The sequence below is a fragment of the Carassius auratus genome, chromosome 18 (assembly GCF_003368295.1).
Source record: "Carassius auratus strain Wakin chromosome 18, ASM336829v1, whole genome shotgun sequence".
Lineage (NCBI taxonomy): Eukaryota > Metazoa > Chordata > Actinopteri > Cypriniformes > Cyprinidae > Carassius > Carassius auratus.
In genome coordinates, this window is record NC_039260.1 from 10,253,037 (window position 1) to 10,273,139 (window position 20,103).

A 20,103-nucleotide genomic window follows, 5' to 3' on the forward strand; every position below is an offset into this window, starting at 1 on the left:
CAAACAACACTGCTCTACTGGGCATCACATGTGAGCATACTGGCTGCTATTTCTAATCAATTCCAAAGTACTATCTTCTGTAGTGTGATCCTATAGCTACAAATAATATCAGAATAGTCTGTGTCCTCATCCAGCAGCACTGAAAACCAAAAGCTTGAGCTTGTGTTATGATGCTCTAAGGCAGCATGGGAGAATAAACTAGATGCTATAGACACGCAGCCATCAAAAGAAAACAATAACCAAAAACAGTCTGGCACATGACAAGTGTATAGTTATGAAAACAGGACTCAAGTAACTCTTCCTTAGCACTCAATGTTTTCTTAGCATGAGAATGTCTAGTTAAAAATAGCTCAAACGTTTCAAGATCCTTGCATTCATGTTGATAGTTGTTTTTGAATGCAAGAATTCAAACTGTTTGTAACTCCGCTGTTCTCTCTGTCTATCTCTGGACATCTACCAAGGCCTTAGTCGAGGCAAGCCTCTCTTTTTCTCTACGCTCGGAGGAGGCTTTCAAAAATGCCCACAGCCCACTTACTATAAACATCTTTCTCTAAGTAAATATTTTCAAGATTATCCTTTTTTTTAACATGTTGCCTGCTAGTACTAATGCTGAAGTTTTCATATTATCCTTTCCGACTATGACAGCTGCACAACTCATGCAATCTCTGGAAAGATACAATCATAGTAGTGAGTAACAAGATGCTTTGCACTACTCAAATGCAAAAAAGCTAATATGTGACACAGGAAACTATTTCATGACACAAAAGCTATCCTGAGTGCTGGGGTGAAGCCTCTTCTGGACGATGAAATGATCGAGTGCAGGGGTGCCTGTGTATATTAGCAGAACTGTGGCTGTTGACATGACAGCAGTCTAGCATAGGCTCACTTTGGCTTCTGGGAGTTTCCAAGACCAGAGCTCCTGCACACAGTCTGGAAAAGGAAAGAAAGGAATTGGGGAAGAGAGAAAAAGTGAGAAAGAGAGGAGTGGAAGCTTGCATTCCAGTGTGACGGTCCAAAAGTCTGCAAAATAGCTTTCCAAAATTCAGGCACAGAACCTGCACACAACATTACATCAACATGGCATAAACATTTAATGGATACTGTTTTGCAGTAAAAATGTCAAAGAAATTATGCATATTAAAAACAACTGATGACTCAAAGATTGTTTATCCATTGAAAAGTGTGTGTAATGTAATACTGGAAAAACATTGGGAATCTTGGAACCTTTACAGGTGGTACAACCATTATATCAACAAAGCTTTGAGTCTTTTTTTCTTCCACAGCTTTTCTTTACTTCTTATTCCATGTATTTCTTCTTCACAATCCCTCCTTTTAGCTTCATATTTCTCTTACTCATTCCATCTCCTAATGTCTTTCTCATCTCATCCTCTATCTTTTACTCTCCATTTTCTATCTAACCCATTCTTTTCCTCTTCATCTTTCTCAACCCCATCCCCCTCTTTTTTTCTCATAAGCTGGGGAACGGTCTGTGAATGAGCAGTAAATTGCTTGCCCTCCCAGTTCAAACCCAATTCACATGGCAGTTGAGCAGATTACCTGCCCAGCCAACAGGGCAAAGGGGCACAGGACAAGAACAGAAGCTTTTCCTCAGACTCTGAACACAGTAGATTGGTTCATCTGTCCATCCCACATAGATTAAGGCCCCGTCCACACGGAGACGGAGTTTACCCCAATCCGATCTTTTTTTTCCTCGTCTCAAGAAATATCCGCGTCCACACGAAACCGCAAAATGATGTAGTATACATGCCAGACCAGTATGTGGCGCTGTAATTCTGCCACAGCGATACACTAAAAACAGAGAAGAAGACTTGGACTATGCTCATAAACCTTGCGCGTGGTACACAAACGAACATGGAACAATACATTTATTAATCTGTGTTAATGTTAGTTAATAAAAAGACAGTCGTTCAGTGTTTGTTCATGTTTTTGTTGCTGTTACGTGACGTAGAGGTGTTAGACTAGGGGGGAGACGTGGGCTGATGACGTCATCGTTTCAGAAAATATACGGATTAGCCGTCCAGACGAAGACGCAAAGACGGCGTTTTCAAATTTATCCACTCTGGGACCCGGTTTCAAAAAATAGCGGTTTCACCTTGCGAAAACGCCGGATCCGTGTGGACGAAACGCCTATCCGATAAAAAAATTGTGCGTATTCACAGAAACGTGTCTCCGTGTGGACGGGGCCTAAAATTCATCTCCTTAATGCATATCAATCGAACCAAGTTCAAAAGGTATGTTGTGCATAAATTTGGCTTTAAATGGGACCAATCATACAATAAACTTTCCAGATTTTCTGGTCCAATCCAGAGCAGGCCTTCAGGAACACTAGGAGTCCCTCAGCCATGTAGCCAAATTCAAAGACCAGGAAAAAAAATCCATCATTTACCTGCTCCACTGGGTAGCAAGATCTTCTGGCCACCTGTACTGACACGCATCTATACATTCAACAAAGCATAAACATCATACTTATCACCAAAGACACCAATTCAGTGGGCTTAGTCTATACAATCACAGACCTAAAAGACCATAATTTGAAAAACGACCACTGCACCAAACATCTCCCTTACCGTGGAACTGAATTCTTCCTTTTGGACCCAAGCCAGTCTCACATTAGCACACATGAGCAACTCTAGTAATAAAGATGCATTAGATGAAGTATAAAAGTTTGTAAGAACCTGTGAGAGAAGAACTAGACTGTGAGAATATGAATGTCCAGCAGGTATATCTATAAAAGCCAGCTGTGGTTCATTAATGGTAACTGATGAGTTTGCAGTGGATGGCTGGAAGCGTTCCGGAGATCATGCTGGGATTCTTATACAGACTTCTTAGTGTGCTACAGGAAGTACAGCATTCCTATAGCACATAAACTTTGTAATAGCTACTCCCTCCTGAGACTAACATGCTAACACACACACACACACACACACACACACACACACTCACACAAGGACCTTATAAAGGAAGAAAAACATCATCAGCACACATAAACAGCTCGTACATCATGAAATGGATGCCTACAGAAGCCCATTTCCATTTCAGAGTAAAAAGCAAAGCAGATAATTGTAAAGTAAAAATAAAATACGGAAGAAGATCACAATCACATTGAGAAGAGTATTTTACAATTGCGATAAAATCACAGTTAGAATTAAAGTAAAGTAATAATACAGCTGTGAGATTAAGTCACAATGCAAAATTGTGTTTCATGTTGAGATATATCACAATAATGAGAAACAAAATAACATTGTGAGATATAAATTGAAGAGTAAAAAATATAAAATGCCCTTCAATTAGGCTGCATGATTATGACAAAAATCATAATTGTCGATTATTCCCTTAAAATTATAATTGCGATTATTAGTTACAATTATCACAATTTGCATTGAATTATGTTTATACCATTGTTTGACGCAACTGCATGCCGTAGTTTTATATGATAATAAACAAGCTGAAAACACTATAACTGAAAAAACTTTTAGTGCTTTTCTATAGCATAAAGCCTCAAATGTTATCTATACCGTCAGATTGGTTTCTTCTTTAAATTATAAAAAAGTAAAAATATGAATGGTATTATAATGTTATACTAAAATTCAAATAATGGGGAAAAACCCTTATGATAACATGTAGAAAGAAAAGAAAACGCATCTTTTTTTCTTTTTTTTTCTCGCATGCAGACTAATATAAGTGGACTTTGAAAGATTAATTGCCACTTTGAATGAATATGTAATTGTGGCATCCATAATTGTAATCGTGATTAGAAATGTGTTTAATTGCACAGCCCTACCTGCAATTACGATAGTCACAATTTTACAAGTTTTTACAAAATTATGAAAATTAAGTCACATTTACGAGACACATATAACTGACGTCACATTGCAAAATAAATGATTCAACTATGATAAAATCAATTAGAAAGAAACAAAAGAGAAACAAATTGTGACAGTGAGATATGAAGTCACAGTGCAAAATAAATTCACATTTTGATAAAGACACAGTAAGAAAAAACTAAACATTGCAAGATATAATCTGACAATTTAACAAAATATAAAGATGCAGAAAAAGTTACATCTGCAATATAGTCACAAATACCTTTTATACTCTGAGACAGAAACAGATTTCCACAGATGTCGGATTGTTGATCATAAACAACATCACAATTATATTGTCTTTCAAGTGAGAGAGTGAATATTCTAAGTTTGCTGTTTGACAATGTATGCGAGTTGTAATGTGACTGTTATTAAGGAAGTAATCTCCAAACAGTGGCACAAAAGCAAGATCCCAGCTGTCGCTGGCCCCTCTACGAAACCCGCAAAGTCCTACGAGTGATCGAAAGCCAATCTTCAAAATCAATTTTCTTTCACACCAAGCTTCTTTGTTGCCTACCAATGACTTTTTCTTTTACCGCAAAGCTGCAGTAATAACGTGCAACGTCCCTTTATTATCCTTCTGCAAGCCCAGCTCACTGACATCGACTTTAAAAAGGCAACAAGAAGCTTAAAGGTTGCCCCTCTAGTGGAAAAATGGGAGATGCATTGGGTTAGAGCATTCTGCAGCTGATGCAACTTTAATCCGCTACACTGCATTGATAAGGAAGAGGGACAATGTTCTCCAGAAAGGTCACATTATAGCAGCTGTGTGAAATGGAGTCACCCATTTCAAAACTGTCTCTCGTTCTGTCTCACTCTTCCCCATCACCTCTTCTCTCTCTCACCTTTCGGTCTCGTACTTTCTCTCCCTAAATCCCCAGTCACACCTCACAAGTTCCCATCAATGAAAAGGTCAACAGGAGCAGGAACACATCTGCAGCAACTTCCAATGAGACGCTTCCTCAAGGAGTACCACAGTAAGGTGATGGTGGAGGTCAAGTCAAATCAAAGAGGGCACCCCAATCTATTCCAGCACCAGAGTGAAATAAATTACATTAAGTATGCATTATGCTTGCTGTTTATCCAAGAAACCCTGATTATAATAGCTTCAAGAGTTTTAGCATAGAGCGTACATTTATTTGCATGCCACTAAATGACCCTGGATTGTCCCAGAGGTCGGATACTGAAGCCTGGAATTTATTAATACGTTGTGAGGTTGATTAATCTGCCTGATCCATCTATTACGAAATTGAGTTCCAGCATTCCAACGTATACATCCCAAACATTGTTGCTTTAATTTAACCAATGCAACATACATTGCAGCATTAACCTTCATGTGGATTAGCGGGACGTCAACTAAAGATTACAGCCTCTTCATGCTGCTGCAGTGCGGCTTAGGCACATCAAATAAGAGGCACACGTGCAAACGTCAGTGCCACACACTCACTCAAGCAAACTCATTAGCATTAAGAGTTATGTTATGATATGCATACACAATATGATATTTCATGTACACACTCATATGGACACACAGCTAAGAGGATGTGACTGAGGTGCACTACACTCACACGTCCTTAATGAGCATCCAGAGAGAGAGGTTCATTAAAACACAGGTGGATGCGGATGATGTCATGCTCATGCCCTGTGGAGAGGCTCATAAGGACAGATTTCAGATTTTTTTTTTAATGCTTTAGTTTTAAAGCTGAAATTAAATATAATACTAGATGAAAATATTTTGAAATGATGGTGTGGCAGCCAACTGAAATAATAAAGATCAACAGACACATTAAAAACCTAATAAAAATGACAAAAGCCTATTACACAATTACTGAAATGCATAAAAAATCTAAATAAAATCTCATTCTAAATATTAATAAATACTAAGACAGTATATGAATAGTACTAAAAAAATAACACTACACAGGACAAATAACAAGTCACTAATTCTGCTCAACAGTTGGGAAAGGGGACTATTCAAGCATGTCAGACATTGTGTACGGGACGGTGGGCCCAGAATAAACAAATTGATTGTCTTCTATCTGTAGTCCACATACAGCATCTTCTGTAATCTCCTTCTTGTCTTTATCTTACTGCTCTATCTAAAAAAAATAAATGCAATTTGTCTCCCTTTGTGCTTACTATTAGCCTATCTTTTGCCTCTTATGGCCTTTCCTCTTCTTCTCTCTGTGTCCTTCATTGCAACCCTGCTTGTGTTGCCATTATGTCTTTCTCTTTTCACCTTTCATATAATTTTCTGGTTCTCTAGAGGCTGTTACACTTGACTCTTCCAGTTCTAGTCTCATTTGTGTCTCTTTTTCATCCATCCCCCTCTCTCCTGGCTCCTGCTCTTCATCTGACCCTTTCACTTCATCACTCGTCACTGCCAAGCTACTCTGCAATTCAGAGGGCGATCAATCTGCAGACTGCCTGGATCTAGCTGAGCTTATCTGGACTGGGCGGGGCACATCTGAGTTGAACTGGATTGACTTTAGCTAAAACTGGACTTCACTGGGCTGGCCTTAGTGGAAATAAACTGAACCTGTTTAGCTAAAATGCTGAAATAAACTGTACTGGGTTGGGTTTAGCGGAGTACAACTGTAATGGTCTCAGATTTTCTAGACTGAAAACTAGGCACACTATAGTGGACCTAACTGAGTTTAGCAAAACTAGAGTTGACTGGGTCAGTCTCAGCTGGGATAGACTGAATTGGCCTTAGCTAATCTGGACATGCTAAACTGGACCTGACTGGGTTTAGCTAAACTTGATAAGACTTGACAGGTCTTATCTGAGTACGGATAGACTGGCCTTATATACTCAAAACCTTGCATGATGAATTTGACATAGCTGGGTTTAGCTAAACTGGACTGACCTAGGCCCGGTTGTTGAGTACAACCGGATTGGCTTTAACAAATCTGAACTGAAGTGGGCAAAGTAAACTGGACCTAACTAGGTTTAGCTAAACTGGACTGGACCAGACTGGGTTTAGCTGCATACAGCTGGACAAGCCTTAGCCAATATGGACTGAACTAGAAATCTGGTCTGAGCTTATCCAAGTTTAAATGACTGGGTGTTGCTAAACCGGACTGGACTGAGATGGATTTAGCTGAGATAAACTGGACTGGGCATACTAAACTGGACAACACTGGAAATAGCAAGGCTATGTGGATTGATTTTAGCTGAATTGTTCTGGTCTTAACAGATGTCTCTGTCAGGTTCACTTGTAGGTACAGTTCCCTCCCCCATCCAATCATGCACATACAGTCTAATCTCAGACCGACCGGTGTGATTGATGGTGCTCCATTAATATGACCACGGCACACATCAGCCAGCAGATTTACGACGGTGGCGACGGGACGATTTGGCACAGGCAGTGGCAAAAACACAGGCACACAACTACACTCGCTCGTTTCTCTATCTCCCTTTCACTCTCACAGCTGCACTATAATGAGGATCCACATCAGGATCCAGCGTCCAACAAGCTGCAAACAAATATGTGCAAAACACCATCTCTCTCTTTGTCTACCAACACAATCACTCAACACAAAACATAAACATGAGGCATGCAAATTTTGCACATACACACCCAACATAATCTCCATCCACAGACATACACCCATATTCCCTCTATCCTCCCCCATCTAATGCTGACGAAATAGATTTACAGGGCAGTGGAACAATAGAGCGGGTTACACTGAGTTCAAATCATCATATGGTGTAAAAGCCCTGTGTTTCATTAGCGACTCAGCAGAGCCAAGCCACGTTGACACACACATATGACTTAAACAGCAGCATAAACAGTACTCTAGAGAGGGCTGTGCATTCATAAGAGTCAGTCCTGCCAGTCTGAAACACAGAAAACAAGATGCTACACTTTAAACACCCTGGGGTCAAGAGGAGGGGGTGTTTACCGTGACTGTTTTAGGTCCCATGAGGACCAGCATGTGTCCTCCCAACCAGCTGAAAGCGGTCGTCTGCAGGACAGTCAACACCAGGGTGAGTAAAACGACACCGGCTTTTGAAATCATAAGGGGCCTACTTGGATTTCACACTTGAGTATGTCCCCCACTGCTGCAAATATAACTGCAAAAAAGCTTTGCAACACAAAAGCAAGTGCACACGCACACACAGTGACTGTTAAAAGCAAGGAAACTAAAATTAAAAGCAAAAAGAAGCCTTTAGAACCTTTAGAGTCACAAAAGATGAAGTACAGAGAAAAACAGATGAATAAGAAAAAAGGGTAAAAATCATTTGGCAAGTATAAAGAGGCTGGAAATATGACAAGCTATATTCAAACAAAAAAAATCAGTCACAGAGCCTATGTTTGCCATTCTGAAGACTTGCACAGTACACTGCACACAAAACCACAAATTCCATACACTGAACTATTTTCCTAAACTATATCAGACGGACATGTACACTTGTTTAAATTTCAATGATATTCCTGAATTGTCATTGAAATTAAACTGAGGTAGCAAATCCAATGAAAAATGCAATTCAAATTTAAATGCAAGGAAGTACAATGAAAGTAAGTAGAGCCGATATATCATTTTGAGCATGTCACAGATATCTGCAAATATCCCCCGATATGCCACCGATATGAATTTTGCTTTAAAGAGCATAAAACGCCGATAAAATGCTTGTAAATGGTGAAATTACGTAGTTTGTCCAGCAAAGCCCGCTCCATTGTTTGCTACTGGCGACCTGGATGAAACGCTTTAAGGCTAAAGTGTATGGAATACTATTGAAACTTTGAACGGCCATATCTCCATAACAGTCTGGCGGATCTGCGGCAAATTTGGGGGATCCCTTCAACTCGAGGAACCCTCTCGACTGCCAAAACGACTGAATGTCTCGAGTCCCCCTTTTGAATGAGACCACCCCTGCGTTGATAGCCCCATGGGGTCCAGGAGTTAAGGACTGTTAAATTCACGGTCAGGTGCCAACTAATCTGTCGATCCCATGGGGCTATGATGTGTGGAGGGTGGCGTTCGAGAGGGCTCCTTGAGCTGAAGGGATCCCCTGAATTTGGTGGAGATCTGATTCACCAGACAGTAACACCAGTCTGTACTATAATATACACAAAAAATATTGGCCGATATATCGATATCGGCCTTTTATTACCCTATAATATCAGTGTCGGTATCGGCTCCCCAAAAAAAGTATATCGGTCAGGCTCTAAAAATTTGTTTTAAAAATTCGAAGAAATTCATATCAACCAATAATACCTTAATAATGACAGACAGATAAACAAATAGAGAGACAGATAGATACATTTGATTCAAGTCAATTCAGTTGAGTTCTGAATTTAGTTCAGTGCTCAGATAAACACAATGAAGTTCAGCTGAAGCTGTGATCAGTAAAGTTCAGCTGAAGAATGTGAGCGCTAGGGATGCATCGGTTGACCGGCCATGAATCGGAACTGGCCAGTTTTGCATAAAATATGCGATCGGCAATCGGACGGTTTTTGGTCTTTTTCCGGCTGATTTTTCCGGAAGTGCACCTGTGTGCACAGACTATGTTGTAATTATTCGCTATCATGTCATTTGTGTGGAAGTATTTCGAAATCTGTGCGCAGGACACAGGCAGCCATGCAACACTGGAAGTGCAGCGCCATATGTCTGAGGCACAGATAGCAGGAAGCGAACAGCCATTTTTGTACTGGTGCTCAAATAAGAGCCTTTCCCGGCGCTTACTGAAGTCACTGAAGCTCAAGCGAGCGTACTGTACCTGTCCGCACCCCGCACATGTGGAGACAATGATATTCGGCTCAACTTCTCGCGTGTTGGATGACTAAACTGTGACAAAACTGAATTTTTTTTTTTTTTTGTCAAGTAGATCTTGCATAGACGTTTGAAGTATGAAGTAAAAGCCAGTTCTGTATTGGATGATTTTTTTTTTGCCTTAAAATTACATAGACTTAATTTGATTAAAAAATCACCTGCTGTAGCACACTGAAAAAAAGTGTTTCATTCATCCAATTAAAAAATTGTATGGTAATGATTCACATCTAAAAAAAAATGTTTAACTTGAGACAATAGTTATTTATTTTTCATTGACTCATTGAATCATTACCCTATTTCTTTTTTTTTAATTGCATGAATGAAACACTTTGCACCAACATTAATTGTTTTTAACATTTTGGAATAATGTATTTATATAGCATACTTTTATTTAGTCTCACTGGTAAATAATTTTTTTTTTTATTTAAAACCAAATTTTAAAACTAAAATACTGAATGCTAGAAACATCTTATTGAATTAAGAAACATCTTATTGAATATGTGTTGATAGTTTGGATTGTAGAACTATGCAGCTGTTTTCTTTAAAGGGGGGGTGAAATGCTATTTCATGCATACTGAGTCTTTTACACTGTTAAAGAGTTGGATTCCCATGCTAAACATGGACAAAGTTTCAAAAATTAAGTTGTACGTTTGAAGGAGTATTTTTGTTCCAAAAAAACCTCTTCCGGTTTGTCACAAGTTTCGGAAAGTTTTTTTCGAGTATGGCTCTGTGTGACGTTAGATGGAGCGGAATTTCCTTATATGGGTCCTAAGGCACTTCTGCCGGAAGAGCGCGCGCTCCAGTATAGCAGAGCACTGAGAGGCTGAGCACAGCCTGATCAGAGCGAGAGCGTCGCGAAAAGTCACAAAAGAAGTGTGTTTTTGGTTGCCAGGGCAAGACAACCCTGCACAGATTACCAAAAGAGAAACAGCATTAATGGACCAGTGGATGGAGTTTATTTTTACAGAGCATCAACGGAGTTGTGCAAGTGTTTTTGTTTGTTCCCTGCATTTCGGATTGCACATCGTTTATTTCTGAAGGATAATGCAGTCCCAATGGAAAAGGGTCACGATTGTGTGTTGGAACCACCTGCGGTGAGTAAAACTGCTTCAAATATCTCGGTGTTGTTAACTTAGCTATAGGCCCTTAAGCACATCAAGTTTTCAACATGCGATGTTGTCATCAAACTGCACTTTCCACATGTACAGCTTAAAAAAAAAAGACGACATAAAGTGAAACTTAGTCATTTTCCAAAACCGCTAAGCAAATATATACAGTTTCAGTACATACCACATAGCATACTGCCTTTGCTGATGCTGCTCTTGTTAAATTTCAGCCTCTGGATCTGTGTCACAGCTTCCACATGCTCTCAACTCAAAAGCCTACTGGCGCTCGTGATTCTTTAGCTCTGCCCACACGTCACGCCTCTAGGCGCTCGTGTTTTTCCGGGAAAAATCGGTACAGACTATCTTTCTCTTATAAATATAATAAAAAGAAAGACTTTTTGGAGTTATGAAGGATGCAGTACTACTCTATAGGTACTCAAGATTAAAAGGATATTGAGTGAAAACGAGCATTTCACCCCCCCTTTAATTTCACATGGTTACGGTTAATGTTTTCATTTGAGGCCAGTTCTATGTAGTTTCAACCCAATTCAAAAACAAAAGCTAAGTGCTAATGTCTGTACCATCTGTGTTTGTACTGAATGTAGGCTACTTACTATGTAGATACTGCCATTAATTTCAGATGGTTATGGTTATCGTTTTCAATAGCCAAAAGCCAGTTTGGCCTATTAAATACCAAATAAACATCTTGTTTATGCACACTTTCCTTCTTTCTTGTTTGTTGCTTAAAGATAAAAAAATCAGATATCGGTATCGTAATTGGCCAGTTTGCTTGTAAAAAATCGTTATCGGAATCGGCCATGAAAAATCATGATCGTGCATCCCTAGTGAGCGCTGTCCAAAGTAATTCAATTGTCATGCTTTACATACAACTCTCCATACTACAGAAAACACACAACCTATAACACAATACCAATTTTTCCTTCATTTGTATTCTATACAAAATATGTGTGTTAACGTACCAAGACATAAATGAGAACGAGGAATATTCACACATATACCGATATACTGCATATTAATGGGAATGGTATTTAAATCAGATGAATATGAAGAGCTGTTTGTCAAAAGACTCATGATGTGACATAAACATTAATATTTACATTCATATTCATCATATATTCAGCTGCTTCTAGCATTCCTATTTTTCTCTTGAGCCGACAAGCAATAAACTAATGAGCGTTGTCAGCCGGTCTCTGGATTAAGATTCGTCCGGTGTAAGAGAGTGTGTATCTGAGCAAAAAATGGCGGTCCTTAATCACTAAAAACGGATAAAGATGCCTGCCAGGAGAGGCAAAGCAGGGGCCGCTGATGTGTGACTGCATGAAGGAAAGAATGTCTATGAGATGAGACACGTACAATGCAGGGACAAGCATGAAAAATGTGATTTCAGAGAGGAATTCATAGACATATTCACAAGCACGTGTCACAATTCGTCTTTGGAGTTGTGCTTGTTCATGCATGGCATGTGTAGCATTATACGCTGTTTACTATGAGTTACAATGCCAATGAAACTCATGTGGAAGGCTGGTGGCCTCTAGTTGCCAGGGCAACGCATACAAATAGCAAAAGGTCCTCATTGGTTGATTGAAATGCGACAGCTCACCTAAGCCAACATTATTAATATGTATGTGGAATATCATCTATGACAAGCACCAAATGTCAGGCATCCGAGAGTGATCTAGCAAGCTCGTTCCCTGCTGGCGTCGCATTTAACCTCTCGCTTCAAAACTCAGAGGGACGGTGGGGGGAATAAGTGCACGCTCTCTGGGAGCCGTCCAGTGGATGGGATAAAGATCTAAAGCCGAGGCAAATGACGCTAGCAGCCGAACATTAATACCCATCTATTTGTATGAAGCAGAGCATGTGTAGAACTCAAACTTATGAATTTATGTATTAAAGGAAGTACGCGTGTATCCATGCAGGCTTGCAGAATTCAAGCGAAAATGTACGGAGATATGCATGTCTGGACACATGTTGGTAAAGCGTGAGTGGAGCAGTATTAACCATACTAAAAACAGAAAATGTTATAAATCATATTTGTATATTGAAATAAATTTAAAATAAAATAAAATATAAATATTGGATGAAAAAAAAAAACTTAAATGTTAAATTACAAATGCTGCTTTCCTAAAAAAAAAAAAAAAAGTATAAATACTAAAATGACTAAACCTTGAACTGGAAAAACTAAAAAATTAATGAATAAAGCTATATATATATATATATATATATATATATATATATATATATATATATATGACTAAAAAAATATGACAGTATAAATAGTATGGCTAGAAAAAAAAAGGATGTGATGAGAATAAAATGTTGTATACTATGAAATAATTTTATGTTTATAACTATAGTTTAAGCAAAAATTTATTTATTTTTTATTAATTTTGCATAATTTTAAACAATTTAATTGTTTTAAACAAAAAATACTTCAACTATCCACAGGTCAGTTTTGGTCATTATTATGCATGTTAAATTTTAAATGAACTGCATAGTTGAAGGAATATTAAGATTTTCTATGTAAGCAAAATGTTTGCCCAAACTGTTCAGAATTCAATTGGAAAATCTAGTTCAAACAAGTTGGGATTAAAACTCAGACTTAATAAATAAACCAATGTGGGCTGCAATCCTGACACTACTGCAGGTTTCCTACTGATGCAAACAGGCTGCAAACACTAGATTAAAACGCTTTAGTCATTACACTTGTTTGTTTTTCACTTCTCTGTGACATCTGTTGGTCTCAGGTAAACTAAATCACACCGGTTGCAAGGAAAACGAGGTACGAGACAAGCAAACCATATTCTCATCTTTGTGGTAGAACAGCTGCTGCGATCAAGCTCGAACACCTCGGGCAAAAACAGCAATCTGGCTTCTGTTTGTTGAAAATGGCGTGGGACATCGAACTCAAGTGATGCTGAATCTGAACATACTCTATTCTTTTCAAAAGGCACTGAGCATTATCTTTACGAGTTAAACTGAAAAATGTGCAAACCTCTGAGGTGGCTTTCCGAGATCATTTCCTCACTCGGATGCAAAGAGCAGAAGTGATTTTATTATTTATTCATAACATAATCAAGATGCCAGTTCTCCTAAAAACAGCAGTGGGAAAATATATAGGTAAGCTGCCAAGTCATGCAAATTAACCTCATTCCTCCCACAGGGATCCACAATGATGTTTTGCAGAGCTGCGCATCCTCCACAGCCCCGTATTAGTAATCCACTGACTTCTTCCACTTAACTTCAGCCAGCGAGGACAAACATTAAATTGTGTTGCAGCATGTCGAAATGAGATGCCAAAAGCAGCAGGGAGGCAGAACACAGGTCCGACTGGTCGAGACTCGATGGAGAGCTCTGAACTGAGGCTCTTTTGGAAGAAACTGTTCCATAGAGCAAGAAAAGATTTTGCCTCAGGATCAAACATGTTTACTTGTGCATATACACAGTATTATCAATTCTTATTTACAGTACCATGTTAACAGAAGTAACAAATAAATCAGAATTTGTGACCAAAATTGTCAATATGGACCCGCTTTGTGCATCCATCAAAACAAATCCATTGCTATTGATGTTTAGGAAATGCTGCAATAGAAATGTACTTTCAAGGGGCTTTTGCTCTATGAGGCCTTTGCACACTGTCATAGAAAACATGACCAAATTTTTTCTTTTTTTTCTCAAATTTGGTTAATTGATTTACCAATAAATAAATAAATCCACTAAAAGCTGCCATAAGCTAAAACGCTAAAGGTGAACGCATAAGGTTCTTCACATATGTGACCCTGGACCACAAAACCAGTCATAATTAACTGTCAGTTTTTTAAATGGAGATTTATAAATCATCTGAAAGCTGAACCAAGTTTTCCATTGATGTATGGTTAATTAGGATAGGACTACAGTTGGCCAAGATACAACTATTTGAAAATCTGGAATCTGAGGGTGCAAAAAAAAAAAATTACATTTAGAAAAAAAAAGAAAAATGCCTTTTAAAGTTGTCCAATCAAGTCAGTCCATAGTAATGCATAATACTGATCAAAAACTACGTTTTGATTCATTTACTATAGGAAATTTACTGAATATCTTAATGGAACATGACCTGTACTTATCCTATTGATTTTTGGCATGAAATTTTTTCCACATACAATGTATTGTCGACTATTGCTACAAATATTCCCGTGGACCTGGGTCACATATGGGTCAATGATAATTCAAAAGCACTGTAACATAAAATAAATAAATAAACAAACAAACGTAAGGCTATTTTTTTTATTTTTTTTACTACAATACCTAAAGCCAAAAAACGAAAATATTTAGTTTGGAAACCCGTCAGGAGGAAATTCTGCATCCTTTTATTTTTTGTACTTCAGCGCATGAATTCCGAGGCTGTGTGCCAAAACCTTGTGAGCTGCCGATATTGAACATATTTTTTGGCATCACTGGCACGAGCACCATTTCGGACATCCTCGGAACGCGCGTATGACGCCCAAAATTCTGTCTAGCAAAACAGCTCACTAGGTTTTGACACACAGCTCGTGCATTGTCCACAAATTCCGTTCCACTACCGTCCTGCACAGCTACTTTATAGCAAACGACCACAGTGTGCATCTCTACAGCAATACCGAGAGCAAACTGGCTTTCAGACCAACATCTGGGCGTCCAGTACAACGCATGCAAGTTCCTATCAAGCAGTTCAGTAACTTTTCCACATCTAGATGAATCATATCAAAGGTTAAATTGAAGAACTTACCGGTACAGACATCTTGAGCTCCTTCTTTCAATCCACTACAAAGCTGATGCTGATTTTAACGGACCAGTTTCTTCCCCTCTAACGTTTATTCAGCAGAAAACATCAATTTGTGTTGTTAGGCTTCTCTCGGAGTCCTTCTATTCCATGTTGTCTGTAGTAAGGGTGCAATCCGTGCCTCGATGAGGTGAGAAGTTTGATGTGAATGTTTCAGATGTGTCTCTGCTCCACCTCGCACAGACAGCGCTGCGCAGTTTCACTCCTCCTCTCCAGAGAGCTGCTGTCGGGCTACTAATAAAACGGCTGTGTTCGTATTAAAACGCTTCTCTTCTTCACTCGTTTTTTCCGTACAGTAAGGAATGAACTGGCTTGTGTTTATCTGTATTGCGGTGGCATGCACTGACACTTCATAGCACAGCGAACCAGCACGCTGCTCGATCGTTCGCTCGCTCTCTGGCGCGCGCGCTCTCTCTCTCTCTCCCTGTGATGGAATCATCAAGTTCTGTTTAAAGGGATAGTCTCCTGTTACCTCTGTGTGGATAAACACTGCATGGTTTATATTGTACGCTGTGAACGGAATAACGTGTTTACGGTCGATGCGTTTATGCATCTCGTGCTAAACCTATTAAATGGTATTTATACTGTTTTAATATCCCCGTCTCGCTGGAAAAAAATGTTCGTGCCTTATAAAATACTTTGTAGTATACTAGAGAATATTTGTCAGCTATTATTCAGTTAAAGACAAAAATCATTCAACCCCAAACTAGTATACTTGGTATATGTACAGTGCACATTATGGACCTTGAATTTTTGCATTAAACAGTTTGTGCACAAGGCAGCAACACAGGCTTTGGTCCTTGTTTCACAGTCGATAAACAACAGTAGATGGAACAACAATAGACCCCATATTGATGAACAATTGTGTTCTGCCATTAAATAGTGAAAACAATAGAAAAGGTTGAATGAGTGCATTAAATGTGTGGAACAAAGACTATAGGTTTGGCTGTACATGCATGTTTGAAAGTATACTGGCTGCTTTAGTAATTAATTAATTGAGTGTACCAAGCAGCAGAATGCTGAACATCCATTTTTACTGTAAAAAAAATAAATATGTAATTTAGCTATGATCAGCTATAACGTTTTGATGCAAAATCTCCAGCTCTCAATGAAAATGAATGAGTTCAGGCCACATTGTTGCTCAAGTCACTGAATGATTCTTTACACTAAAGACTGTTCATTCGTTGCTTTATAACATACTTCGCTATTAAATTCACCGATCACTTTCATTATTTAAAAATCATCAACACAGAAAAACAAAAGGGTGTTTTTAAACCCTTAAGATGCTCCTTAGAGACACCGAGCAATCAAAACATCAAATCTTTAACAAAATAAGAAACTATAACATAAAATATATTTTTACTCCACATGGATGATGTAGACGGTTTGGTTTAAGTTGAATTCTTTTTTTAAACTTCATTTTTCATGGCATCCTGATGCATTTGCGGAACATAGTTCGGAAAACCATCATACCTGCAGAAACACAATCTCATTGACGACAAAAATATAAAGAATATATTGAGTATAAAAAGTAGCAATTACCCGTTAACATGATGAAACTGGTTGCAAACACACTAGCATTTGACTTCGAAAGAAAAACATTAATAATACAGATTGGGCAAAAAATGCTGATACCAACAACATCTTTGGCCTTTTAAATTAGATCATAAATTAGCTTATCTTAAATTAGTTTATGGTGGATGGTTGGGGTTACTAACAAAGATTAAGCACGGCTTCAAAAAAGGTTTAGATTTAACACCAAAAATCATAGATGATACAGTCAGCCTCTCATCTACAATAAATTTCCCTTTAAGGATAAAAACAGTGTTATTAAGCAAACAGCAGATGTGTTGTGGAGGACGATTAGTTTACTCACTGACAGCTATGCCATGAGCACTGTGAATAGCTTTTAATTATACAGGGCAGCTGTGTGAAAGAAGTCAAAGGTCCTCTTCTTATCTTCAAATGTCTGTTAAATTGGTGTCAAGGCACTCCCTCCCTTCATCTGCCAACATTGGCTAATGTTGAAAGGGCTAAAATACAGGAAAGAAGACCTTCAGAAAGAAGAGAAAAAAAATCTTTTTGGTGGGCTGCCAAACCAGTTCACTGTTACCAACGCTGAATTTACTGCAAAGATAAAAACACAACACTCTCTTGTGGTCTGCAGTTGGATATTAGCCACTGAGCTAGTATACAGAATCTGCATGGGCAGAACTCTGCAGATTTGGAACACCCCTCATTCATCAAGTTCTATACTGTACATCTGACACCTCCACATGTCTGTTTATTCAATATTTTGGGTAATTTAATGATGCTTTCAGGTACCACTGTGGTAGTCTCAGCTCTTTTTTTAACATATTTTACCCATATTTAACTCAAGATTGCACTGCAGAAAAATTTTAATGCTGCAGATTCCGAAAAGGCAAGAATGTTTATCAAGGTCCATAAAAAAAGGGTACTAAACTTAAAGGCAAACCATATAGTTCAGCAGGCAATGCATTGAAAATGTAGGAGGAAATAATTTTATTGTAGCTTACACGTAGGGAGTAGTAAATACCCAGCAGTGCTTTAGAGCTCCACTTAACTCTGGAGGTAAGAGGCATTTGGAACATTTTAGCCAGCTTTTATTTTAGGTTCTCATCACAGAGATTGTTTATAATTGTCCTCTCAACAGCCCTGTCTATTTTTAAGGTTTCTGCCCCTGTTTGAAGTCATGCACTTGGTGACAGACAGATACACATGCCTGGAGGTGAAGTTGGTGCTATATATACGCTACAGGAATTCCGAGTGGACACCTAAGGCCCTGTTGCTCCAGAAAGGTCTTTTTATATAGGGCACTGCTAAGGTTCTATTGGATATGTGGATGCATTGGATTGGATCCATTTTGGCCTGCTTGTTTGACTCTATACATAGCACATTCTAAGTAATGTTAATAACTGACAGTTTGTTATACTACTATGAATTCGCTCAAGAAATGTACCCAAGAATGAAATAAGATAGGAGGAAATAGAGAGGGGAAATAAAAGGACTGGAAAGGAAAAAGTCGTGTGAAGTGGAAGTCAAAGTTAATGATAATGGCAGACACAATTGCAAAGGGAAAATCAGACTCATGTCATCAACATGTCTAAATGTAATGCAAGATGAAAGCGATGGAAAAATCAAAAAAGTGACAGAAGAAAGGGGATGAAGGCATTATTTAGGAGCTAACAGCAGTGTTCAGACCCAAGAGAGAAAGTAAGATCAGGAGACGACAGGTGCATTTGAATAAAGATGAGGACGATAGGCTCCTCTCCACTCCTGAATAGCACACACTTACCATCGACTTTGAGTGGACGGGGGAGGACATGAATGAAAATGAGTGTGGCTACCTCACTACTCCCACCATGCCTTCACATGGAAAGGGTGACATGCATTATGTGCATGTTTAAACAAATTTAAATTTTAATTCAGTAATCAAACCCTCACGTTGGTCTAGGACTTTCAAGCTTCAAAAAGAACACAAAAGTATACAAACTATATGATACAACTCCTCAGCCTTCTGAACCCTAACCTAAAATAGCTTTGCGTTTGTAAAAACTGAAATTTAAGTCATCACACTGATAATTCAATAAGCTGTTAACTATTGTTAAAATTAATTTCCGGGAAGTTAGATAAACTTCTCTAGGTGAAGAGAAACTAGAAGTAGTTTATTTTTTGTTCTTATTTTCATTTTGGGGTGAACCGAGTACAGCTATGCATGGAGTACCTGCAAATGCCATGTACGTTTTTGATATGATTGTTTCAGAATGCTGATGTAGGCACATTTATTTATTTCTGCCTGTACTGGTGTGAAACACAAAAAAGCTCACAGTGCTCAGCTTTGAGAACACTGATAAAGTGAGGGAATTATGCCAGAATCATTCAAATTCCCACCTGCAGAGTCTGATGTTTGCACAGAACAACCACTCATCACCATTTGGGAAATAAGCAATGCAGCAGTGAGGCAGGGAACTGCTGTGGGGGTCAGCCATTACAGAAATCTGGAGAGATGCGTGGAACACGCCGAACATCCCTGTAAATGGTAGTCGAGCAGCAGGAAGTGTGACAGTAAACAAACTTTGTGCCCACACGGGCCTACACACAGGGAGAGGGAAGATTGAATTATGTAAACAAGACCATTATCTTCAAGTGAAAGGATGAACAAGTTACCACCCATGCTATCAAAAACCCTACATGGTTTTTCAGGAAGAATAACAAATTGAGAATTGACATCAAAAACCAATACTGTGATTTAGTCTGAAATACATTTACTTATTGATTTTCCTCATATTGTTTTTATCATAAGTTTGTTTTAAATACTGTTTTTGATTTTAAATTGAATGCATAATTGCTGAATAAAAGTATTAATTTCTTTCAAAAAATTTAAAATAAAATTGCACCAAGGCATATAACTTCCCATTTGTGGTAGAGCTAGCAATGATACCTCAAATAATGCAAGAGAGGTTGTGTGCTATTACTTTTCTATGCTATATGAT

The 20,103-nt window shown here is 38.5% G+C and overlaps 1 protein-coding gene across 3 annotated transcripts in view; it reads right to left on the bottom strand.

The window, feature by feature from the left end:
- Positions 1-16,002, bottom strand: part of LOC113118411 (breast cancer anti-estrogen resistance protein 1-like) — an 83,957-nt gene extending 67,955 nt beyond the window's left edge. For 2 of the 3 annotated variants that reach the window (XM_026287549.1, XM_026287546.1), the window contains exon 1: positions 15,536-16,001. In XM_026287549.1, coding sequence (XP_026143334.1) covers positions 15,536-15,547 — 12 coding nt within the window. In that variant the 5' untranslated portion in view covers positions 15,548-16,001. Of the gene's footprint in view, positions 1-15,535 lie in introns of all 3 variants that reach the window. The other variant, XM_026287547.1, reaches the window with a different exon arrangement.
- Between the last annotated feature and the right edge of the window lie 4,101 nt (positions 16,003-20,103).